Here is a 27,149-nt window from a genome sequence, read left to right as displayed (position 1 = left end):
TTGTTTGAGTGAAGAGAAGAACATCGACAAAATAATGGTAATTTAGTGCTGGTTTAGTTTTAGTTTAGTTTTAGTAGAGGCTTTACGGCGCTCCCAACTGCGTAAGGTCATATGAGCGCCAGAAGATTAGAACTGTTGTTACAAGAGAGTAACAAACATAAAAAAGAAGAAGGGGAGATAAGGACGATAGATGTTTGACAGGAAAGAAGAAGCAAACCACACCAGAGCACCTGCCAACCACCCACTCAGGGAAGAGCATGACAGACAGACAGACAGAAATAACAGAGTGAAAGTAAAAAAGTAGGACCTACAGGTGGTGCCCTCCACACCCGCTACAACACACACAAACTAAAATGCAACTTTTTCAACACCAGACCTTAAAAATAAGCCCAATCACATATGACATCATGACACATGACATACACAAACTCAAACATGAAGCAGGAAATAAGGTCAAAAACTGGGTTCATGAAATATTTTATTTCTAAGCACTCAACAAAGTAAGGGAAAGGGGTGTACCACTGCTGTGCTTTTTAGGCAAGGATTTTATAACTGCCTGAATAAAAAGTGATGGCTATTATTATTTAATGTGCATGATGTATATTACAATATAGAAGTTGTAAAATATGGTATAAACCTGAAACTATAAAGTTTAAAGACTCAAACAGGTACAGTTGCACATGGATATCACTTAGAACAAAAAAAGAAAAAAACAACAACCTACACAATTTTTGTCACAAAGCAGTACTAAACAGTAGTAAACAAACCACACTGTGAAAACAGCATCCCGATGCTTCAGGCAAGGGAACACTGTGTTGTTTGAAGCATTTCAACAGAAAATCATGTATGTATCACATAGAAGAAAGGGAAGAATTCGAAGACCGTCAAAATGTAGTTTTTCTTCACAAGCAAAAAGAGTCGTCTATATTCTTTGGCGAACAATGGGCATACTTTACACTTGTTCCAAGGTATATTAATATATCAAGTACAAAGAAATATATGCCTTTTGAAATTTGTTTTATAATCTTTACATAGAAGACGTAAATTTGGTGTACCGTAATATTTACTGACCTCATAAACTCAATAAACCAATATGATCCACACAAGACAATTTCACACTGAAGTACAATTGTTCAAACATGTAGAAGATTTTGAATTGATGAGAGATAAAGTACAGAAGAAAAAGATTAAATTCACAACATGTTGTAGCACATTCCTTTAAGCCCAGGTAACATTGTATTTGTATCTCCTTTCTTTCATTTTAAAAAAAATGCCAAAGCATCCTTTTTTCCCCCTCAAGGCACAATTACATTCACAGGACTAAACTTACTGAAATAACTTACTGGAGTATACTTAGATCAAAATTTAAAAAACATCAACACTCATAAGCTTTACCCTATGCATAAAAAACATGCTTCAGCAAATGCAACATAGTTACTGCGTTCACAGGTAAACTAAACTACTGGTAGATTTTGTGCTGGTGCAAACTTGAGTATTGTACACATTGCAACCTTTAATAGCCTGTGATCTTACGACAGTAAGACATAGAGTTGACTGAACGTGCTACTAATACCACCAAAAAAAATCTTTAAAGGAGAGAAGTACAAAAAATAATTTGAATTACAAAGATGAATTATTTCATGAAATTAATGTTCAATGAAACAAGTACAATATCTATTATGCCTCATTGTGTACTATGCAGTCGACATGTTTTGGGCACTGCCTTGGTTTTTTTTCAACACTCTAATGTGATACCATGGTCGTGCAGTACATATCTTGAGAACAATTCATGCACAGGCAACCAACGAGTGCATCTTCTTTCCACATCATCATTTTTTAAAAACACATTATGTTCATGAACACAAAATGAGAACTTTTCTGACACGCCCTTTTGTAAATAAAGCTCACAGAATTGTAGCATTGTCTAACAATTAATATATAAAAAGAGATATGTAGAAATTCCATAATAATGAAAATATTTTGATATACAACGACAAATTAGTAAAGAAAGAAACACAGCAGAACTTTAAAAAAAATTAGAATGCTTATTCAAAGAGAAAAAAACAACAACCTAGAAATGCAGATCCACGCAGGTGTCAGCTATTTGTGCCATGACATAGCCAGGACCATGATGGACTGAACACTACACCGGCTGAGGAGAACGCAAAGTCTGACGAAAACTCTGAATCAACTCATACTATAACAGCCAAATAGGAAAAACACAAGGATATTATATACGGGTAATAATATTAAGTTTCAGTCACAATCAAAATTGGGAAAATAAATATATGACAAGAAGGTTTCTACGGTAGCTCAATACCGAAAGGGCTCGCTACGACAAAGGAAGTTACCCAATGCCTGGTCATCAGGAGTCAAATCCTTCCTCCGACATAACCAACCCAAAGACAGCCTTTTGATTCCAGGACCACGGAAACAGTACCCACTACTTATTCATGTCCGGTCGGACAAGCAAACCTGAAGACAGACTTCTGACAGAAAACCTGAAAACCGAACCACTGCAACTACGTAAGCACACCGTATTCATTTCTCCCTCAGTCTTATCAGGTCTATTTCTAAAAAAAGCACATTTACTGCATTCTTATTGGTTTGTGCTAACCAATTGATAAAAAGACTTGCAGACCCAAAGTGCTGTCCAGAGTTGCTGAAATGACACTTAAAAAAACAAGAAAGGTCCTGCATCACTTTCTGAACTGTATACACAAAAAAGCGTGCTAGTCTCTAACACACACATACATATATACAAACAAACAAAAGCAATAAATCCCTATAGAGACCATAAATATTTGTACGCACTAAGGTCCTCTAAAGTATTGGCTTTTACAAAGAGTTTGTATTTCTTCATTTCTTCTGATTTGACACGCTACCACAATCATAATATTATAATGTAAATGATTAGATGAAAATGTAATAAATTACAGCTAAAAATGTAAGTTTCATAATTTATTTCACAAACCCAATAAATGAAAGAGGATGTAAGTTGATTTGACTGGAAAGAATTTCCACCACTCAAAAGCACAGCTTCATGAGGGTAAACAAAGACAGGGAGGTGAAGAAAATTTTGGGAATACATGTACATATCATGAAGAAAGACAGTTTAATACATAATTTAACTATCTTAATAATTATCGTGTAGCCCTACCCTCCATATATTTCATAGCATTTGAGTATTTATGAGTATGGCAACATTTTGTTACGAAATATCACAAACTGGCCATACACATTTTCCACAAAACATACTAGGGTATATAATTATGATTTCATAAGTTTTTTGATAATGCCCCCCTTGTAACGAGAAAAAGCAATTGGCTTTCTCCACATAAAAGGAACTATTTAAATTCTTCAAAAATTTATGATGTATTTCATCTCTGGGCTTTATAATAATAACTTGCATCTCATTCACTTTACATCTCTCTTTTAGGCTTCAGCTTCATCAGGTTTTTACTTCATGGAAGAAGGATTGCCCAAGAGAGCTGAAATGTATTGCATAAGTTTATATTACATACTTTCTGGGAAGACGAATATAATTCAATTAAGCAGAGATTTGTCTTTGAAACAAAAACAGCATTTCCAACATTTCAATTTTGAAATTTTGCACATCAAACAGAATGGAAGTGTTAACATGTCTGATGGGCAAACTGGTGTAAATGTATGGATCTTCTTGTTATTTTTCACATACTGATTTTAGTACAACAGAGGAGTATTATATTATTCTACAGCAAATGCCACAAGAACACAGTAAAGCAAAAGCACCTCTTGACAGTTGCATACAAAATAAATATTACTTTTTATCACTCAGCATTCACAGTGCCACTACAAAAAACAAAAAAAAAGAAGTAAAGATAAAATACAAAAGTGTAGAAGACATCAAAGATGAATTGATTAAAGTAAAATATGTCATAAAAATCTCCTCTAAAAAGCTATTCAGTAACGTCATTAGGCATATTATTCACTCAATTACAGTAAAGATGTCACACTTTCCAAACAAAACGAACACTACATTTGTTAGATGTTAGAATGACAATACTGCAAACCTCTCACACTCCCAACTAACATTATACAGCAGGGTTTGTTTATTAAAAAAACCACCCTAAGGTTCACTTCAAGTTGACCTCGAGAAATTTTAAATACAGCAACATCTAAATCAAAATGCGTCATCTTCTGGCTTCCACAAGAAAAGGTGTACCCATCTTCAGATTAAGGAACCCCTTGGGCTTCTAGCAAAGCCAAGCAGAAACCAGCCTAAAAAGCACTTTCATCCTCTTGAAGGAGGAGGAGAAAAATCCTTCTCCAAACAAGCACGGCTTATCTTATACTTATAGAGTCTACTTCAAAGGAAACATTCTAAACAGAATAGGGATAGAAACTAAGTTTCTATTTACGGAACGTATCTTATCTACTGTCTCTCCTTTTATTTTTCTAATCCAGAAGACTGCCATAAAATATAATTCCTACAGCAAAAACGTTTTCTGCAAAGGCTCTCTTTCTGCTGATCATTTCAAGCATTTTTCCACTTCTCAACCTTTAAAACAATCCACAGCGACTCTCTTGCCATATTCTCAGATATGCATACCACCTAACACACACACAAAATTATTTTAATATTTATGAACATGAAAGTTAATTGGGTCAAAGTAGCACATGCATTTCTTTGGTTCCTGTACACTCAAAGAGCAATGAACATGACTAGCTGAGCGCGGCTGTAAAGTCCATCAAGTAGTTCCACACAGGAGCAGTGTTAAGGCACATGAGGTAATACACTTTCTATAATTATTTTATGGTTGGCACCTTCCAATGGTAGTGATGTAAGTGCTGATCTTCAGTCCAGGAGTGTTTGACCAGTTGACTGTAACAATAGGACACAAAACAAACAAAAATAAATTAGGCCAGAATTTGCATTTTTAGTTCGCGTTTTACAGCACTTGCAACACAATAAGTATATATATTTATAAGAGCTGGAGATTAGAGGCATTGTAAGAGAATAACAAACACAAAAAAAGGAGAAGAGATAAGGACTATAGATGTTTGATAACAAAGAAGGAGCAAACCACACAAGAGCACCCACTACCACCCACAGAAATCACATTAGTTCACTCCTATAAGTGGCACATCATTTTCTTCAAGCTTGTGAAAGTAATGCAGGAGCTTCTTTATCAATGAATTATCCCAGAGCATTAGCTTCAAGCAGATACATCCCTAACTCTGCCTTGACTCCAACCCGGTGGGAACAACAAATTGACTATCTTTACACCATACCCAAGTCATTAGGTCCGAACTAATCATTCCATTCATTCAACAGAACCTGCCAAAAAATATAGAGTTTCGTTCCATCCCTCAATCCAAATGTCAATGTTTGGTACAGAAAAATTGGGTCTTCCATATAATATAGGCCTCATCCTTTAAGATGAAGAATATAAAATGGTTTATCATTTTTTAATTTCATAAAACTTTTCTGGTGATAGAAATAAAGTTCAAGTTCTTTTTTCTAAACGATATCTTAAAATTGCCTTTTGCAATAAATTCCTTAACACTAACACCCTTAACACATATAACAAAGTCATCTACCCCCCCTCCCCTCCATTTATGCACACACACACACACACACGACTCCCATTCTCTCAGCTTTAAATGGCAATCAGATAAATGATGGTTGAACCTGTCCAAGACGACAACCCATTGCCAAGAAGAAAAGTTGTCACCTTATACAGGTGGTCTTCGTAGATAGTATCATTACAATATATAGAAGGGAAAAAATGCAACTGCAAGGGGATGGGGAGGAGAAGTGGGGAAATGGTCATTTGTACAGGTGATTGTCTTAGGCAGGTGGTCATTTGCACCCGTAGTTGTCTTATTTTTTTTTTTTAGTATGGGGTTTTACGGCGCTCGCAACTGCATAAGGTCATATGAGCGAGTAGTTGTCTTAGACAGGTGATTGTTAGAGCATGTCTTCAACTGCACTTACATTTCCGTTGACTGGCTGAGGTGGGGCACCAAACGCGTCGACATTACCAAACGGTGACGAGCCCTGTGGGACGGTACAGACGTTCTTTACAACTGACACTACTTTCTTCACACCTCCGTCTTCCATCACATACTTTAAAAAATTAATTAATTTATCATTTACAAAGATATTCAAATTCAACTGTAACATTCTCCGACACTTCATTCTTCTTGTTTCTTTCCCATTCTCAATTTCAAACACATATCAACATCTTCATTCCATAAATTGACAAATACCGATTTTTCAATATGTTTCCTTTTACATTTATCTCTTTAATATAAAAAACATAGAAAGGAAAAGAAATGTATTTGATCGGAAAAAAATTAACTAACTCTATTTTCACCAGGAAGTTCTATTTGTACTTAATAAATAAATATGAATTAACAAGCAAAATAAAATATGAGGAAGCAATTTTTCTTAAAGCTAGGAGACCAAAAAAGAACAAAAACAAACACCAAAAAATATCCTACAGCTTTTCAGTGGGCCATAAATCCTAGATATATATATGCAAGTCTACACGTGAATGCAGAAGGACAAAAATCTAAAGCATATCCTTTACATTATACACAAGTCTTGGGTGAAGCAAAAATAACAAAGCTGTTGAAACAAAAAGAACGTTAAAATGTATTTATTTAAAATTTTGGTCTTTTATGTTACCAGCACAAAACAAAAACAAAAAAACAAGCTACTTGTTAACTATCAAAATTAAGAGAGGGGCGAAAAAAATACCAGTTTCTTAGAGCAAACAATATTGCATATGGTTAGAAAATAAAAGCATTACTAGAAAAATAAAGGAAACATTCTATTTAAATGTAATCAAAAACGTGTGTGTGTGTGTGGGGGGGGGGGAAATCTGGGGGGGGTGATGTTAGGAGGGAAGCAGTAGGGTACACAAAGGGTTCTCAGCAGAGGAGGAGGGTACTATTAAGGAATTTTGCTTTAGCAACTAATAAAAGGGTATAAAAAGATCATGAGGGTGTATAAAATAAAAAAACAAATGTCTCTTAATACCACAAGGGACAAAAGTATGGTTTCAGAAGAACACTGCCAATATGGAGAGAAAAAAAAATCACAGAATACTGGACGTGTTCAGCAAGCAATGAACTATAGTGTGAGGTTAATCTACAAGCTTCTCTGCATGCTGTGCTGGCTTACATACCCATTGATTCAATAGACCGATATGTCACAGCCTTTCTTTATACATCAATATGAAGTGATAAATTGTTGCATAAAAAGATAAAGTGGTTTTTGAGTAACTTAAGAAATTTAACATTTTGCAGTCACACAGCCAGCAGTACACAATACCCCATCTGGTCAACCAGCCAGGAGAGTGACTGCAACGAACTTCTCAGGCCTGGCGCCAGGTGACTGGACCAGATAATTTTAGTGACCCCAAAGTTTTAAATGAAAGAAAAATAGTAAGTTAACATCTCCCACAGTCTTGGAAATTCAGAGCATTCTTTGGAAAGATTTCACAGTTGGATCATTCCTATAAGCTGGAAATTACACAGACAGTCAAATGCTTAAAAGTTGATGATGACTCAGCTGTACATAAACATCAGCACTCTACAACTCCACTGCTACCAATCCTTCCCACAAGTACAGCTTATCATAAAATTCAACAGTTAAATTCAGTATTCCAAACCGTTTTAAACTTCAACACCATATGCTAAAGTACTGAAGCCCGAAAATAAAACTTTCAATGGGTACTGTAATGTCTTCAGTGCTACACAGAATGCAGAAAACATGTTTCTTTTAGCAGAGGTTATGATGTTATCATTATTCTTCAAAGATACTCAAGCAAGATGTTCAACTCTCCAAAAAATACAGAAATATAAAGAAATGAGACGGAAAAAAAATACCTAAAGGAGCGTGAAGAGGAAAGCCATTAAAACAGAATTTGTTCTTAACCTATTAGTTTTGATTCCAACACCAAGCCATGCCAAAAAAAAAAAAAAAGCCATTACTCCATACAAGTAAGAAAAATATACCACAAGCAATTGTAAAAGTGAATCTACTTGCGGAATCAAAATTAGTGATATTTAAAAAGTTACATTTCACTGCTCACAATTTGCAGGGGAAGGAAATGTATTATTGAATCAGATTGTGAAAACAAAACTGTTCATTCAAATAAAAATACCATAAATGAAAAAAAACAGACAAACTGACTACCACTGTGTTATGTGCAATTACTACAAGGCTGCATTCTCCAAGCAAAGACTTACCCATGGATCAGTGTCATTTGAACTCTTCGGAGGTAATTCTCCATCAAATCCAGATGCAAACGGATCCCATTTCTCAGCATTATTACCAAGGGATCCATTGAAACTGTCCTCGAAGGGATCATTCCCAAATTTGGCAGTGACCTTAAAGCCTGGGGTCAAGTGAAGAGGAAGACCAAAAGGATCTTCGCCATCACTTTTTGTGGCTGGGGTGTCACCAAAGCTCGTGTCTTTGGACGAATCAGATTCTAGAATAGACTGACTCGAGGAGAATGGATCACTCTTGGGAAAGCCAAAGTTCTCGGGGGAAAAAGGATCACTTGTGCTGGGTATGCTTTGGTTGTTGGACGATGATGATGATGTGGATGATGAATGGGTTGAAGAAGATGTTACAGTCTGCTTTTTAGAACTACTCGATCTAATTGGTACACAGAAGGGGTCCGGGTCGAATGGGGAATTATTTTTTAGAGGAGTGGTTTTTGTTTCACCGTTTTGTTTTGCTTGTTTGTCTCTGGAGTCCCGATGACCGGGGGCGGCACTATCACCACTAATAACCTTAACAGAACTTTGATCTGACACTTTGCTTTCTACACTCTGATTAGAGGAGGAATGACGAAGATGAGGGGACGACATTTCTGAGGGCAAAGGTGACGCGGTGGAGGAGGCGGATGACTTGGGGCGGGGAGGAGGAGGAGGGGGTGCATTTATATTCGGGAGTGATGGGAGGGGTGGAGGAGGTTCATCAGGTGAGGGAAGCATGAAAGAATTGTTGATAGAAGTGTCACACGCAGAAAAGCTGGAATCTGGTGATTCTGAAATTTTAAACTGTTTTATAGATGTACTGGGCTGGTGTACCGGTGTTCCGCCTACGGAACGTGAATTACTTTTGCCCGGTCTGGGGGGTGGGGAAATCTGTGGAGGGTTGGATGATGGCATTGATGATAAAGGGGGTGAGAAAAGAGGGGAAGCGGGTGATGAAGAACTGGAATTGGGTTGTGAATCGGGAGGAACATTCGGGGTGAGATTTCGACGAGGAACAGGGGGCGCCACAGCGTCGGTTGGGACAAAGGTATTGGTCTTTTGGGAGGTCTGCTGGCTTGGCTGAGGAGCGGGTGGCAAAGACGGAATATGGGAGGTGTCAAACGGATCCTCATCCGCCTCATTAGAGAAGAGGCTTCGGGTTTTATCGGCAGCGATAGAGTCAACGTCACCAAAGGGATCACTTGCCTGTGCCGCGGGTGGAGGCTGCTGGCCAGTCGTTTCCGTCTTCAGCTGGTTCATTGACTTTTTCTCCCCGGCGCTTATCTGGGCAAACATGTCTTTCGGCGTCTTTGCAGCAGGGGGCGCTGTCTTTTTTATGTCCAGCAGATCGCCGAATAGATCTTCTCGTGGAGACTTTGACCTTGCCTTGGTTTGGTCCGCCTCTCCTTTTCCGTCTTGCGCGCCGCCGTCCTGGCGAATGGGCATGAGCAGGTTGGGGTTCTCCTCGCCAAACGCGTTCGTCAGCTGCTGGGGCTGCTGCTGCTGCTGCTGGGCAGCAAAAGGGTTGGCCATCACACCCGGCTGAGGCTGACCCATCATCCCATGCGGAAGGATGCCCGGCATCATGGCCATGGGTGCCACGGGGGCTCCTGGTCTGGGTTGCTGCATGCCAAAAGCTTGTTGTTGCCCTCCAAAGGCCTGGGTGCCAAACGGATTGGCAGTATGGAAACCACCAGCAGGGGGGACTGCACCTGGTTGAGCCCCAGCTCTGAACGGATCGTTAGCAAATGGATCTTTTGTAACAGGCAACCCACCAGCAGGTAGGCCCTGAAATGACACGAGCGAACAGAAAAAAAAACAACATTACATCCTTAATGCCATTCTACAAAAAGATGATAAAACAACAATGTGAATTCTGAAAATTAGTAGAAGGATTTTACTTTTTCTAAGCTCTGCATGGGGAGCACTCAGTACAAAGTACAATAACTTTCGATGATGAAGCACAAAAGTACCTGGATGTTCCTATGTGCAGTGAAAATCATTAACTTCTTATCTTCTGAAATCATGCATACTTAGAACCAATAAATAGGCAAACAAGAATGCATAAAAATGTCATAGTTTATTTTCAGTCTTAGTGGCCTAAACATACTCTGAACGAGAAATATCAACTGTAATTTACTTGCAACGAAAATGCATGTTTTTCTTTCTTTTAAAAAAATGTGTATATCAGAAATAAATAAAAATAAAATATTTCTATATTTCATTTCTGTAAATGACTTCAGTAAAATAGAGATAAAATGTTAGGGGACCCCCACCCCATGTATAAATAAACGCAAACTTCACCTGTGATGACCCAATCTCATGATTTGACTTCTCGCTCAAAAGTAAGTTTGCAGACGCACTCCCAATTCTTGCAGAGTGTGTCACATTTGTCCAGTTTACTACTGTTTTACTCGGTTTACCACTTCGTGATCCTAGAGTTGCAAAGTTCTATCTGCTCAGTGCCTAGTTTTGAGAAATTTAACATCAAAAAGTTTTAGCTTCACAACACGGTTAAGCTTTTTTTAATGCAATTCTTTGAATATCTTGAAAACGACTCCGAATTATCTTACGATTTTGATAGAGCAGATAGAACTTTAAGGTATCAGACGTCATGATCTCAATAACTCAAAACGGCCACAAATGTCAGATAAAGTTTTGTCATTTTGAGGTAGCAACTTGTTACTCACAAACTGAGGCTGGCCACCAAAGCCTTGCCCGGGGAAGGGAGTTCCGGGGAATCCTGGCTGGGGCTGTTGGAAGCCTGGGTTCATGCTGATGTTAGGGAAGGGACTGGTCTGCAGACCGGCCAGATCCCCCAGCGCAGATGTTGGGGCCTGAGCACCACCTGTAATACAGGGAATAAAGATAAAAACCACCAAAAAAACTTAGCAATGAATTCAGAGTTCGAAGTTCAAGGTCAGCAACTAGCAGCAGTGTTCATTCAGTCTTCTAGTTTTGTTTAGAGTTTTAAGAAAAGAATTAGCACTCCATTAGGTAGAAAAAAAAGGTAGGGCATATGAAAAGAGACAAAAAGAAAGAAATAGGTACTATCAATAGCACCAACCCCCCCCCCCAAACCAACAGAATAATAATTTAAAAAAGAAACAAAAATCAAGCAACTGCCTCTACCATTATCCTGCTCCTAAGTATACATGTGTTATTTTTAAGTGGGATTCTGATGGCCTCCATTATTTCAACAGTGAAACGAACTTCACATGACAACTACAAAATGACACAGAGAGTTTTCTCCTACAATCCCATGGATCACATGGGTTTATTGTTTCAACAGATAAACCAAACTATTTCGGAAAACGTCTGCTATCACCATCATCATGAGTTGTGCCAGATACTTACCAGCAGCAGCTGCTGGAGCGGGTGAGCCCCATGGGTCGGCTTGGCCAGGAGCCGCGGCAGATGGTGGTGCCAGTTTGGCAAATGGAGATGTCGGAGGAGACACTGGCGATGTCGTCGGCTCTTCGCCAATCGAGTCAAACTCCAGATTTTTAATCTGCTCGATTCCCTAAAGAGGCAAAACAAAGAAACAAAAGTCGGAGTATAAGTAAAACTAAGCACATGGACACAACACAGGACATTTAGTGAGGGGGGAAAGAGGCCACGGACAGAAACAGCATAAGGAAAGGAAAGAGGGAAAGGGAGTAGTAGATTTGTCAGACTTTAGATCAGAAACTTTGAAACATTTATCTTTTGCAAGAAAGGTTTTTCATATTACCAAACATTGTTATGTATCTTTTCCGATAAATATGTGCTAAAAAGACAAAAAATATGTTCTCAACATAATTATCTTCATAAACATTTTTTTTCAAATAATCTTTATAGAGTGCCCCTATAGATTTTACATAAAAGAACAATAAAATGAATAAGTATTGCCAATATGTTAATTCATTCCAAATCCAATTTCTGGACTACAATTCCGTGCTTAAAAAAAATATATATACAGATGGCTTTCCAAACAGACCATTAAGTGAAAAAAAAAACAGTGCAAATCTTGCAAAAGATCTCTACCTGTCCTCTATATTTTCTTCTTCTGAGTAAAGAAGTATATATGTCCGATTTTTCGACAAGAACCCAGCACCCTCCACCTTTCTGGCAGGTATGGGACTTTTCTAATGTTTTCAACACTATATAAGGGGCTCAAAGCTATGGGCACGCATTAACTTTGACAGACGCAACAGCAGACCTGCTCCTTTTTTCCCCTTTTCCACAGTCAAAAAAATGTCTGATAACGAATATCCATCACTCCCAAAGTCTGCTCTAATCCAAAAAGGCCAGTAAAACAATCCCCACTATTCCTAAGACTAACAGTGCACAAACTCTGAGAAAAAAAAAAAGATCTAGCTGTCAACTGATCATGTCAGCATAAATGGGGCGTTGAACCAGCCACATGAGTATCAGAAACAAGATCCCTACTGAAATCTCTAGCCCCCTGCCCAATACATAATTAATCAATCATATGAACAAATATCTCGACATGGTTAAGACAGTGTGGACTCGTGACATGCTCAAAATTTAGAAATATTTACCATTACATTATGCTTTTTGCATACCCCATAATATCTTCATTAACTTTTTCCACAATGCACGACAGCTTCATTCTTTCTCTTGGTCTCGACAAACAATAAGAAATATAAACTTCGAGAAATAATGATTTAGTTAAAATGCTACATAGACAACTACTTATTCAAGGCTCTTAAAAATTGATTAATGAATTAATCACTCATTTATATTATCTTCAGGGAAGGAGGGAAAAGATTTGCATGCTGTGTGCAGTTGAACAAAGTCCACATATTTCAAAATCTAATTTTAAAAACTGTAGATTCTTATTGAAGAGCGTTTTTCCAAACTTAGGTTTACTACACTAGTGCAAGTTATAAGATAATGACCATTATCATCTTTTCCAATAGACTAGCAAAGCTAATGCTCCTCTTGTCCCACAAATGCATTCTGAAAACCACTCCCGTTTGTTCTCCACAAAATAAAGGAAAGGAATGGCATTTGAGAAATTAATGTCTTACCACAGGTGGATGTCCTTTTTTCCAAACCTGAATAAATAACAGGTCTATTTGGAAAGCCACCCTTCAATTATAACAACTCAGATGAGACCAAAGTTGGATACAAAGGCAAAATAATAATAGGTCCTCCTTTAACACAGAACAAACCAGAGTCGAAAAGACTAATTTCTTAGAAAAAACAAGTACATTATATTTAATGGGGGTGGGGGGGGTCGTACAAACAAACCATTTGTAGTTGATAATAATATAAATTCAATATGTGAATAAAACTGACAATACATCAAAACTTTCAAAATTTCAGCATAGAATAGCTATGATAGGTAATCCTACTTCCTTACTTTTTGCTTTGCTGATTCTGTCTATTCTACAACTTTTTCTCCCCTTTACCATTTTAACCCGGTGGTGTTCTCAAACATACTTGGCTTTAAATAAACCCATTCCAACCTAGCTATTGAGTGAGATTCTTTTCTGGACATGTTCACTTTAAAGGGCAATTCTAGAGCTTTGTGTAACCAGACCTTTGCCTCAATTCGAACACACAAATGCAATTTCAAAATTCAGTGTCCAAGTAGATCTTTTTAAATAACAGAAAAGATGATAATCAGGACAGTGTTTGTACACTGGAAGCGAATATGTTGTAGGTGATATCTTTAAAATTCATATTAAAACTATATATTATTGAAATGATCAGTATTATTAAATAACATAGGAAACCATTATGGATAAATACAATACACACAGAATAGTTACATGCACTACGTTTTAAAAGAAAATAATATAGGGTGCTGAACACAGTGTGTGTATATGTCAGTGTGAGTATATATGTGTACGTGTGTGAGAAATGTGTGAACAAGTGTGAGTCTGTGTGTGTGCGTGTGTGCTTGCAAGTCTGTGTATTTGTGTGTGTATGTTCTTGCAAGTCTGTATATTTGTGTGTGTATGTTCTTGCAAGTCTGTATATTTGTGTGTGTGTATATTTGTGTGTGTGTGTGTGTGTGCTTGCAAGTCTGTGTATTTGTGTGTGTATGTTCTTGCAAGTCTGTATATTTGTGTGTGTGTATATTTGTGTGTGTGTGTGTATGCGTGGTGGAGTGGAGCAAAAAGTATAGCGAACTACATGCCGAAATAAAATATACTCTCTGTGCTTTATATTCATGCAAGTAACTGAGGGTACAAACATTACTGGTGTGAGCTGGGACACTTCAGAAGGCATGACTCACACAAAGCTACGCACATTTTAAAAAAAAGCTTTCTAAAAAATAATATTTGCAGGTGACCGTGTGACATTTGCGAGAGACTATGTAGCAAAATTAGCACTTGTTTTTTTCTTTCAGAACATGTCAAAAGAAAAGTTTCTGTTTTCTAGGTTGAGGCAATTAATTTTGAAAAAAAAAACCCATCTTCAATCATTTCTTCACAGCGTCTCTGGTTAAAGATTTGAAGGAACTTGACTTACAAACAAAAAAATTGTAAATATAGGAAGAAATCGAACATATATGTAATCATTTATTCTCCATTAATACAAATCGGACATTATTCTCTTCTATTCCTTTAACTTCTACACATTTCAACTGTCCCAAACCATTCACACTCTATATTCATGCGTGACTTTACACTTACAGATTCAACAAGACACCTTATATGAAAAACTAAATCATGAGGCACATTTTCTTTGTAAAGCTCAAGGTAAACAAATAGACTACTCACCTTTAAAGCAAACCTTTAGAAGCATACAGTTCTGACTCTTCTTCCATGATATATCTACTACTCTGCGTCAATACTTACATTAACAAGAATTACCTACAAAGTAGTCGTTCTTCAGACACAGTTAAAAACCTGTCTTTGAAAAAGTTGGAAAAGGCTTATTCGGGAAAAAGGGACCATTTCTTTTTAAGAAGAAAAAAGATTTTTCTCCAACCCACTTTGAGAATGTGTTCCGCTTGATCCTCTAGGTCCAACAAATTGGCAACCTCCTCTGCCTGAGCTGCAGGGTTTACTGGGGCATTGTTTGGGGGCACCTGCACACATCGACGACATACAATTACAGAGTAAACAGCATACAATTCAAGCAAGAGCTTTCATTTGAAAAGAAGAGACACCAACAGTTCCACAAGAAATGAGCTCTATCTGATAGGATAAAAAAAGTTTTTGGGAGAAATTATTCAGCAAAGAAGGTGAGAAGTATATTGTAGCTTTCTACGAATTGAGGAAGAAGTCCATATACGCATAAAATATATATCTATGTTATGTATAATATGCGGTGTAAAGTGCAAAGAGGACAGCAACGTAAACTTAAATGCTTTCATAAATGTCTGAAAGGTAATCTTTTAGCAGCAGAACATGCCTCGATCAAAGCAAAGATGTAAGTAGATTTACTATGGTGGGCCAAACGTTTTTAAAATGCTTTTACACGTCTGCATAAACAATAAAGAAGTCAGTTAATTCAAAGCATGCACGATAAGCTGCGATAACATGTATACAGTTCTGCGAAGAGAAGATAAAATGCTTCTTAATACATACATGCACTTTTCTGAAATGTTGCATCAAAAGAGTTAACACTTAAAGTCGAAAGGGTCCTAAGGGTGTTAATTTTGGAAAAACAGGACCATCTAAAGCCATACAAAAAGAACCTGTAGGTAATTTGAGTATTAAATGAGCAAAGACATGCTCACACGACACACAGGCTAAACACAACTAACAACTGACTGAGCCTAGGGAATACAAATGTAAATATTTGTTCCGAGAAGTTATCAACATGCCATTCTCCTCTAAAAGTGAAGGCCGTTTCAACACACTTTCCCAAACCAAGGAACATGAGTTCAAGACCTTCGTCGACAACATGGCTTTGACAAAATTTTGTTTTAAGAAAAAAGACGAAAGAACCTTAATGCACTGCTGCAGTTCACAAGTAAGAACGAATGGGAGGGGAAAAAAATACAGCAAAACAGTGCAATAATTACTTTTAACAAATACTACTAGAAGAGAGCATTCTTTGAACATAATAGGTCAAGAAAAAATTGCTATTGCTTTGAACTTCAAATAATAAAAAGATCTTGCAAAAATTTTATAATTTTTAAGAATCAAGAAAAGCCAAACTTGGCATGATTAATATACCTGGTAAATATTTTCAGCATCAGCACTCTGAGTCTGGGGGGTCTGTCGCAAAAGGGAATAAATAAACATTTCAGGTGCAAATAATTAGAAGCATTATCGCTGTACCAAACACACAAAAAGCAAGGTAACACAAATATGTATAAGCAATTCTAAAAATAAACAACGAAAGGAGAAAACCACTCATCCTTTCATATAATACAGATTCATTTCACTACGCCTTACAACAGCTAAAAAAGTAGAAGATGCACAAAAAGCATTAATGTTAAAGACAACAAATAGTAAGGCTTGAACAGCTACAGGACAAGATATCAATTACTAAAACAATCTACGCCACCACAAGTGACAAACTGCTGTTGTTGCCACAAATGGACTAAATTACAAACCAGTGAAAATGAGAAAGTACTGTTATCCCTTCCACTAAACTGCTCTTGTTTTTGTTGTGTTAAGTGTTTTACGGCGCTCACAACTGCAGAAAGTCATATATAAGCGCGTGGCATTTTCAGTTTGGCAGGAATTATTCCAAACTGCTCTGATTTTATATTCATAATTTTTAAAAAACACAACGAAAGGTGGCCAATTTTTAAAAGCTTACTGTTCTTGTGAGGCCAACAATGTAGCACTGACAACAGGGATTTTTTTTAAAGTTCCAACACAAGTAAAAATTGTGTGATGTTTTACACTCCTTTCAACACAGTACAGTTATTTCAGAGACGTGCAAGCCGTTACGAGTTCACCACACACCTAAATGTACAGTAAAGTATCGCACACAGGAATTTTCAGTCAGATATTTTTCTGTTTTGCATTAAGCCTTTTGAGCATCGGAGGAATCCAGTGCTTAGATTATAATAAATTACTAGGTTGAAGTAAAACATTTCCTCAGTTTTCCCATCAGGATGCAAGGGCCTAACCTTAAAAAAACTCCTGTATTGCAAAGAAGCAACAGCAAAGTTTCATCTTGAAAACATGAGATCTCTCAAGGTGTCAATAGCAAGATCTAGATCAAATGTCTATAAATCGACATCATCTGGTTAGAAAAATATGTATGTGATGTTAATTTTGTTGAGCGCACTTTCTGCACATTAGTGAAGTTAATTTTTTTTTTTAAGATTATAACGTATAAGCATGTAGTGCTGTACTCAGTTATGCAATAATTGTTTTCAAATTAAATAGTGTTGATATTAGATCTAGTATCAGTCTGCCCATCTTCCTCTGCTCCAGTGAGTCAGTCACAAGTCAGTCTACCGACTCAGTATATACTGGTGCCCAACTCACTGTTAGGAAGATTCTAATAAAACCCGGCCAAAAGAGTCGTTCCTAAAAACGTAACCTAGAGTCTACAGCAGCTAGGAAATCGACCAACAATTGACACGTGATGTGTCTGGCAGCCTCGTCACAAAAGCAGGGTGACATCTTTACTCATTTGATGCTGTCAAATCAATGACAACAGACTCTATTATAAGTAAGCAGGGACAAAGCTTTTATACTGACAACAAATGCTTCAGACAACTAGCGTGTAATAGTCAGCAGGTTAAGAAATCTCTGTCTCCTCACCTGCCCAGTCCCCGAGGTCGACCCATCCCCCGAGGGCTGCGAGTTTTCCAGATTTTCTGTTTCAACCGATATTTCCCCTTTCTCAATCTTCTCCTTGGCCTCTTCCACTTCTTTCTTCTTCATCTCGTACACCACTTGGAAGAGATCCCTCAGTGCTAAAACTAACTGCTCAGCCTGGGGAACATTACAGGGGGGGAGGGGGGGGAGAGGGGGGGATATAATCACATTACAACATCAAACTTGAGTTTATATGACAAGAAAAGATAGTAAAAAAATTCAACAAACATCACTGAAAGTGTAAATACTTAGGACTTTGGGGGAAAAATGCCATCACGGAATAGACTTTAGACATTTAAGAAAGAAGATGATCAGGAAAAACTTTCAATGATTTTGAAAATACAGCGTGCAAAATCTCTTATTATCAATCAGAGAATCAGCTGGTTATGCATCGCAACAAATACATATATATCCCAGCAGTTCCCAATTTTATGTTAAGTCAGCATCACACAAAAGAGCTCCTCTAGTGAATTTTCTCAGGTGACACTGATGTACGGTCAGGACTTGGGAGAAAATCTAGGCATCCTCCCAATAAAGGTTAAAAACAAACTATATGGCATACCGCAGCAGCTGTCTTGATGGCGAAAAATTTGTGCGACCCATCTCCCTCTCCGAAGATATACCCAAAAGCACGGTTGTCGACTGTGTCTCTCGATATGAAGGAAATTCTATGGACTGGGTGAGTGTGCAGAACAAGCTGGAAAAAAGTATATTCAGTACTCAACATCATCATCATCAAGTGCCAGATCTGCGGCAGACAGTGGCAATCATGGTTCTCCATTCATTCCTTTGCTAATGTATGTAATAATACTTCTTCAATTGGAAAAAAAACAACTGGAAAAGTTTTTTTCAACTCAACACAAACAACAAAAATAGTAAGGGAATACCTGACAGAACAGTAATCTACATGTGTCTTACATGGTCATTTCTTCCCCACGGAAATTTTATGAGCATGCACAGTCCGCATTCCAAGTCAGTCCACGAAACCAACAACACTATATTCAACATGACACAGCACATTTAAAGACATGAGGCATGAGTGGACAACATTAATGCTTTAATGCTCAGCTAAATGGTTTGAGTAGTACAAAGCAGTTGGTCAATAGGGTAATCCCCCCCCCCCCCCCAATCCCCCAAAGAAAAAGGAGAATTCTCAAAAGGACAGAGGAGGTTGCCCATCTCTGGCTTAAATATAAAGCTCAGACAGTTTCTGGGCTACGGCAAAAACTACCCACAAAAGGAAAGTCGGGAATGTTATTGGAACTTTGTAATCATGATTATGATTAAATCAACAAAATTAAAGTCCTATTTAGACATACTATGCACAGAAACAATTACAAACCAGTGAAATGTCCTCCCCTTCACGAACTCTTATACTAGTGTTTCATTTTGACTAATTGTACCTTCAGAATGACAGGGTTTTAACTCCATCACACTCAAAGATTCACACTTTTACGGCTAAAATGTTTGTACACCTTATTTTTGCTAAGCATCAAACTTTTAAAAAACCACAGGTAAGAATTGCCACCCGTATTTGACACACTGAGCAGGGCATCTATGTTAGTACTATGTAGTATGTAACTCATGAAGTCCTCTCAAAAAGTGGATTAGAACAATGTCATTCTCATGGCATGTAATATTCCACATCACAATGGTAAATAAAACTGGTCACGGAGAGGTCACTGAAAACATGGCTCAAATTTCAAAACAGTTTGAGTTGTATCTAATTTGTTGAAGCTAACAGTTAATACTTTCTCAACAGATGGGAGATTTAGTCCAGACAGCCCAGCTGTAGATCTACCTTCTCTTCTGTTGGCATGATAGCATTTACATATCATCAGTCGCTAGGAATACTAAAAGTAGAAGGAGCAGACATGCCTGCCAACCAACCCTTGCCCACTCGGGTTGCCAATTCACGATACGAGACAAATACCATGACATGTCAGAAACATTTAAAAATCAAATAAAAATTTTAAATACTAGGCCAAAAAAACAAACAACAAAAAATTTTTTAAAAAGAAAACCGAATGGGAAAGGTGGGTGAATTAGGACAGTAACATACCTCTATATTTTCTAAGGGAAAAAAGAAGGCGGAAAGGAGCCAAACTGATCATAGTATAACCAAGAACACAATGAACTTAATGTAGTGTATTTTAGATGTTACAGTATTAAAACCATGAAGGATTCTGCAGTGCACTGGTTCTGACTGCACTGACACACTCATCAAGTCATGTAAATTGCATTCTGACGCTCACTTTTAAAGGTCGAATATATATACAGGTCAAATCAAAATATCTTCATCAAGTTGTGGCCACAATGCCCTGATCGGGAAAAAATTAAAATTAATCCATTAGAGCCCTTACTCAACATAATCTTGTGAATGTCTTCAACCAAAAATAAGTAAATAACAAAAGCATTAGAAGCAAATTGGGATCAGAAATTAAAAATGAACAAAGAACCAAAACAAAACCACAAAAGGGAAAAGCAAACAAACTCATGATAAAATACTTTCAATACCAGAACGAAACCAAAACAAATATACACAGCCGAATCTGCTCTAAAGACTTCCTATCCAAGACAACGCCCCCTACCCACCTGCATTTCTAACTATAACATAAATAATATGGACACTACTGTCCAACAGGACCATCTGTCTTAAATCTCTTTGTTTTTTGTTTGTTTGGGTTTTTAAAAAATTATGTTCTTTACACCCCATTCAACACAATTTAGGTCCTTTAGGGTGTGAGCTTCAACCCTGCCTGTCAGGGCTAACCCAAGCTGAGAGGGATACAGTATTCCAGCAGAAAGACCTTGGTACTTGATATAAATTCTCACAACATGGGAATTGAACTCAGTTCTTCAGCGAGCCACAGCAATGCATCTAACTACTACATCACAGATGCTGGACATGTCTAAGATGACCATTTTTCTCCTCGACAATGGGCGGTTGTCTTGGACTGGTTAAACTGTATTATACACAAACCCTTACACAGCTCCTCATTTTAAATCAGAAATGTATGTGACTATTTCAACCAGACAAAAGCACTTCCCTACATAGATACTGTAGTACAATAATATATCTTCCTTGTTCAGAGAAAAAGACTAAAATTACAAACAAAGCACACATTGAGCCTACCAATTCCTCCTCTTTTTTAGTCCCATCATTCTCTTTCTCTTTCTCTTCATTCGTCTTAGCATTTTTTGGCTCATTCTTTTTCTTGTTTTGGTTTGACGCCTGAAAATAAGCATGATGAGGGTAGGGAACTGTGATCAAACAGGAGGGAAGGGCACCAGGTAAAGGAAAAACAAAAAACAGGGGCATTCTATGAAAATTGGGGGAAAAAGTGCTGTGGCGACAACACACATATACAACATGACATAGAAAATAAGCCTGTGCTTTGTCTTACACAACAGGAGAATTTTAAAAACTGATACCAAAATTTGCATCCCCTACCACTTTTCATATCGGGAAAAGAATAAGCTTTCTTTAAGAGGAAAGCTAAAATAAATAATATAATATATACTTCATCTGAACCCCCCCACCCCCCACCCCCAACAAAAATTTAAAATTTTAAGAATCTGAAGTAGTGTTCTCAGTCACATAAGTCTTATTTTGACAAGCTGCAAGACAAGCCATAGACATGTCATCACTAACCTTGTGTGTACAGTCTTTATTCTTGTTCAAATAGACTGTCACAGTTAGCACTGGACAATTTACATAAAGATTCAGATGCAAAGTTGTCTTTTTTTTTTTTTCCTTCTGAGCTAAATATAAGACACAAATGAGGAATAGTTTATAGCAACTTACCATTGAAATTTTCACTTAACCTTCTTTTTTTGTGTATGTTTTTTTCTTTTTTGTTTGTTCTCTTATCTTTCAAAACAGCACATTCTTCTCCATGACACCCATGTCCCCACATGTCAAAAGGTTTTGATCCCGACTTTAAATAGATTCGGAAAAAAATGTTTAAACCCATAAAATTATTATCAACTTGGTTTGATTACTTTATTCAGACTCAAACTTACTTGAAGTGGGCATTTCTCTTCACAAACATAATCAAGGATAAGCTAGATTTTAAGATTGACGAACATACTTCAGATCACTTGACTTTCACAAAATTAGAGTTCACATTACAAAATGTTTGCTTTACTTCACAAAATAGTTTGCGTCTCCAGAACACCCCTTCCGGTTCATTTCAAAAGATCTGTTTCATTAAAAGTAGAATTTCTCATTTGAAATACAAGACTCTAAAGAAGGAATATGACATTAATTTCTTGAAGCATGAAAATAGATACCAAAAAAAAACCCCAAAACAAAAGCAAATTCAATATGTATACCACAAAGTCTTCGGATAATACATGATGACCATTTGAAAAAGTTTCTTATAACTGTAATGAATAATCAAATGGGTCAGCTGGCCAATTTTTAAGGAACAAAATATAATAAATGGGTGGATAAAATCAAAAGCACTTTTGGCTGTTAAAAAAAAGGAACAAAAGGAACAAAAGGAACAAAAGGAACAAACATACACTCTTAATAAATACGATCAGGGACATGAATGGTGAGAGTTAGAATGTAATCATTTTGTTAGCTGGTGACAACTGCCCACCGTGAAATGCACGGATTTTCGGCCATATTTTTTTCCCTTCTTCCATTTTCAAACAGCAGCTATATGTATCCTCATTACATGATAATAAATCAATTACAATTACATGAGAGCAACAATTGAGTATTCCTATGTTTGATACTATACTTTCAGCAAACTTATCATTGGTTTAAAAAAAGGAAGAAAGGAAAACTGAACAAGGCCAGTAGGCAAAAAGAAAAAACTCACATGAGGTTTAAACTTTTTAGAAGAAACATCACTCAGAAGTTTTGATTCAGTATCATGAGGCTGCAACGTGTTGATACAAATGTAAACATTGTTCAAAAGTAATTACATGTCAGCATTCCGGAGATCAACTAAGACAATTGCCATCCACAGCAAAACAGAATAATTACTTTCCAGGAAAAAAAAAAACAACAAAGAAAGAAATAAACATTCAACACAACATCGGTCTACACATGAAAACAGGATAGCAATCATCAGCTCTCGATTCCTGTAATACTCTTAGAGAAACAAGTAGAAATTCAATAATAATCATTCTCGTCGATCATCAAGGAAGGCACAATCATTTTTTCTCAATGCTTCTTGATCAACAAAGAACCAAGCGTAAACAGAAATCAAGAAAGCCTTCACAATTCAAACCAATCTTATATTTTCATTTTTTCCCCGCTGTTGATTTACAAATCATAGTAGAATATAATTCTTCTTTCTTTGAGCTATAATCCCCAGTCGGAATGTAGGAAGTTCAAATAAAGAGAGCAATTATCAAGCAAAAGTATTCATTATTTCGCAATGCTAGGATGAGAATTCACAGAGTTCATTGTTAAAACGGATGGCATGGCAAATTACTGAGAGACACAAGTTGTTTTTGAGAGTACTAAACAGACAGCTGAAAACCCATACATAATTCATATACAGGTGTCTTTTCTTTGTCACTAAAAGTGAGGAAAACGGCCAAAGGGACAGAAAGGGGGTATTATGTCCAATAATTATCAGTTCTGAAATTTGTAACGGAGTGGAAAGCATTCCTTCGACTACTCATGCACATTGGTGCTGATGGAGGTGGCAGTTGAGGAAGATGGGGAATGTGTGGACAATCTGTGCAGTGTGCCCTCAGGGATTGGTCGTGCGCTGTGACTGAGCTGACAAAGTGTCTTTACTTGAGACAGCACAAGAATGTTTTAGTCCAGTGTAACTCAAACAAATATCCTTCATGGAAAATGTTTGAGTCCTATTATTCTCACCTACAATGTTGTAACTCAAGACAGGTATAGAACGTTGACTTGAAAAAAGTATGTGTTATCAAGTTCCCAGACCATGGTCTGGCAGTAGAATCAAACCGAAATAATTGACTGGCAAAAAACTTGAAAAGTTGGGAAGAGCCACATCTGGATTTTTACATTTAACATGATGTGAACATATCGTCATTGCAGTTCGCTATCTGTGTTTGGAACAAAATTTGAAAACTCCAGTCTTAACACATTTGATCTAAGTACAATCTTAAAAATCAGCTCTCACATTTTAATTTGCATCAAAAATTCATATAAAGTATAAAAATCAAGAGGCTAAAAGGCATATTAGACAAATAAAAAAGTTTTTTCACATTTTCTCGAAAGTATCCGAATGTTCCATACATGGACAGCAAAATGCACTGACAATAAGCAAAAGTAGTATTCTCAAGAAAAGTCAGAAAACCTACCTAGGTTCCATTGTGTATATTATTGGTTTGCCAATACATGATAAAGTTTAACACTCAGTCTCCTTCAAAGTAACTTAATCTCTAAATTTCCGACGGTTATGTTCCATCAAAATTATTGTGGCCATCTGAGTTCAAGGCAACACTTGCCATACATCCGTGTTTTCACCAGGTAAGAGTGACACAAGATGCCACTAGCACACATAGACAGAAAATATAGTGCAAAAACATTTGAATGTAAGTCTCCATCATCTATAAACTGCAGTATACATATATATATATATAATATAAATTTTATCTCCCCAGACCAATCTACCACATGAATAACTCATGGTCAAAAACTTATGACCCATGCCACTGACACAGAGAAGAAAAAAAAAAAATTTAACGATTTGTAAGTGGACAAAGGTGCAATTCCACTTAATTACGGGACTAGCTTCAAGGCATACTCACCAGAGAGATTGCATCAATAATTTTCAACCCTTCCAACGTGACGTTGACAAATATTTTCTGTTTGTGCTGGCCAGATATTTTCACAGAGTTTTTCAGTTTCGTAATGGCCTCCTGGCACATCTGATCCCCGCGAGCCTCTGGAACGGTCTCGACACCGATGAGCTTTGCCTTGTAGCTGATCCCAGTCCCTTCAAACCTTGAGGGATCATTTTGACCTGCACATGAAAACATGCACGGTGTTTAACAGCATGACAGTTGACAACATCTTTTTTTTTATTTAAAAAAAATAATTTTTAATCAGTTTGCTTTCAAACATTGAGAAGATCCCAGTTTACAGAAAGATAAATTGAGACAAAGAAATGAAAGGTAAACCAGTATGAAATTCGGGTCAAAGGGGGATCTTTTGACAGTTAAATTAATCAAATTTTTAGCCTCCCCTGTAAAAGAGGCTTCTCAGGATGTCCATATATGCCAAACAATTTTGATATAAGAGCATACTTCGTTTTGTTTTAGTAAGTGTTTTATGGCACTTGCAAAACAATAAGGTCATATAAGTGCCGAAGATTAGAGGCGTTACAAGAGAGTAACAAAAACAAAAAAACAAAAAAGGAGGGGAGATAAAGATGATAGATGTTTGAAGGGAAAGAAGGAGCAAACCACATCAGAGTACCCACTAACCACCGACTAAATGTACTTCAGCACAGCAACAAAAATCAAAATGTACTTCTTTAAAACCACTGTAGTTACGCCTCACACTACTTGGTTTGGGGTCCACCACACACATTTCAACAAACAATTCCCTTTTATCCAAACTCTCAGAAATATATTTTTCGACTCCAAGAAAAAAAATCTCTTACCTTTTTTAGCTTTTGTAGTCATTTTGAAAGACTGTTGTTGGCAAACCTTCACTCAAAATCTGCAAGAACAAACAAAAACTATTTGTCAGGCATATCAGTACAAAAAAAAGGGGGTTTTTCAGATCAGGGGCACTATAAAAGTACCCTAAACACATAGCCTAAACAAAAATTCTAATCTTCATCTCCAATATACTAAAACTAAAAACTGCAGACAGACCCTGTGCAGTTTAATTTGTCAGAAAAAAACTTCCCCATCCACTGCTAAATGAGTACTCTAGAGAAATCTACAGTAGCACATTAGAAAACAAAAATAAATACCAAAAACAATCCCCTACCCCCCCTAAAATCAGAAGTACACATATAATTAACGAAAATAGTGGTGCCTAACCTGCCATTGCAAACAGCTGGCTCTGCCACATAGAGCTACCGTGTTATATCAAAAAAGGCCAGACTAACCTGCCCCTGAGGCATATATATAAGTATCAATAGCTTTACACTTAAAGAAACCCTGGACTCATACAATATACAATATCTCCTTCTCTAGTCACTATCTGAAACACTTAGGCACATTGGCGAGTGACATAATTCTTCCTGTCACGGTATGAGCAGAGAAAATTTGTTGCATAATGTTCCACTTGGCTGCTACTTCAGTGTGATGCTGCTCTCTGGTGTATTGTATATCACACACAGATAACAGACAAGACCCCGCCACGTTGACATACATTTGGCGGAGATAACTCAGAGATGTAAGAGGACGTAGGATAAAGATTCAATAAAAGAATGCTCATCATTATGAATACCAAATCATCAATATAAATACCATAATCACAGCCCTAATCAGAAAGATTATGATTATGATGTGAAGATACAAAAGCTTGGAGTAAACTTGTATGATAGCAATTTAATCTTTGATATTTTGACATGGTTGGTCTTAGCCATTGTACCAAAGTATCAAGGAAAGTTGGTGATCGGCTAATAAAGATTGCAGAAAATACATTTTTCAAAAGTTTTGATGCGTCACAGAAATCAGTCTTGCCTCAAACGCAGTCTTTGCAATGTACTTTTTTTTAAAGTGAGTTTCCCAAGCTATCTTTGTTCTGTAATAATTATAATGAAGAGAGTCTTCAGTCTTTTATAAGTGCTCATTTCTTTTGTATTTAGAAAATGTTTTCCAATTTTGTGTGTGCCACAGTTAAAACAAACAAATAGAGTCACAGTTATCTATTATAACACCTTTTCGTTTGGGAAGAAAAAATGAATTGACATTTTTTTTTATGCTGGCCACTTGCCCTACAAGTTAAAGACAGTTATCACTATGATTTTAGCTCAGACTGATAAGAATATATAACAATATAGGACAGAAAAACGAACAGCACCAAACTGGTTCCATCTAGATCAGATACAGCCTGTACCATTCTCCACAAACAAACAAAAAACTACAGGGCATGACAAGAATATAAAATGATCTGACATGCACACCAAAGATAAGATAATAAGCTCCTGGTGTGACACCCCCCCC

At 37.0% G+C, this 27,149-nt stretch overlaps 1 protein-coding gene across 7 annotated transcripts in view; it reads right to left on the bottom strand.

Annotated features, from left to right (window-relative positions):
- Nucleotides 1-461: 461 nt before the first annotated feature.
- The window catches only part of LOC101864247 (disabled homolog 1), a 32,044-nt gene continuing 5,356 nt past the window's right edge, over nucleotides 462-27,149 (bottom strand). For 2 of the 7 annotated variants that reach the window (XM_005105479.3, XM_005105480.3), the window contains exons 2-13: nucleotides 25,631-25,689; nucleotides 24,774-24,988; nucleotides 21,154-21,252; nucleotides 18,580-18,714; nucleotides 17,961-18,134; nucleotides 16,410-16,451; nucleotides 15,218-15,313; nucleotides 11,620-11,785; nucleotides 10,953-11,110; nucleotides 8,245-10,050; nucleotides 5,981-6,043; nucleotides 462-4,864 (exon numbers count right to left, since the gene is read on the bottom strand). In XM_005105479.3, coding sequence (XP_005105536.1) covers nucleotides 4,838-4,864; nucleotides 5,981-6,043; nucleotides 8,245-10,050; nucleotides 10,953-11,110; nucleotides 11,620-11,785; nucleotides 15,218-15,313; nucleotides 16,410-16,451; nucleotides 17,961-18,134; nucleotides 18,580-18,714; nucleotides 21,154-21,252; nucleotides 24,774-24,988; nucleotides 25,631-25,652 — 3,003 coding nt within the window. In that variant the 5' untranslated portion in view covers nucleotides 25,653-25,689 and the 3' untranslated portion in view covers nucleotides 462-4,837. Of the gene's footprint in view, nucleotides 4,865-5,980; nucleotides 6,044-8,244; nucleotides 10,051-10,952; nucleotides 11,111-11,619; nucleotides 11,786-15,217; nucleotides 15,314-16,409; nucleotides 16,452-17,960; nucleotides 18,135-18,579; nucleotides 18,715-21,153; nucleotides 21,253-22,852; nucleotides 22,913-24,773; nucleotides 24,989-25,630; nucleotides 25,690-27,149 lie in introns of all 7 variants that reach the window. The other 5 variants (XM_013086490.2, XM_005105482.3, XM_005105481.3 and 2 more) reach the window with 5 other exon arrangements.

The sequence above is a fragment of the Aplysia californica genome, unplaced genomic scaffold (assembly GCF_000002075.1).
Source record: "Aplysia californica isolate F4 #8 unplaced genomic scaffold, AplCal3.0 scaffold00472, whole genome shotgun sequence".
In the NCBI taxonomy this organism is placed as follows: Eukaryota; Metazoa; Mollusca; class Gastropoda; order Aplysiida; family Aplysiidae; genus Aplysia; species Aplysia californica.
This window is presented reverse-complemented; position numbering and strand designations above follow the sequence as displayed.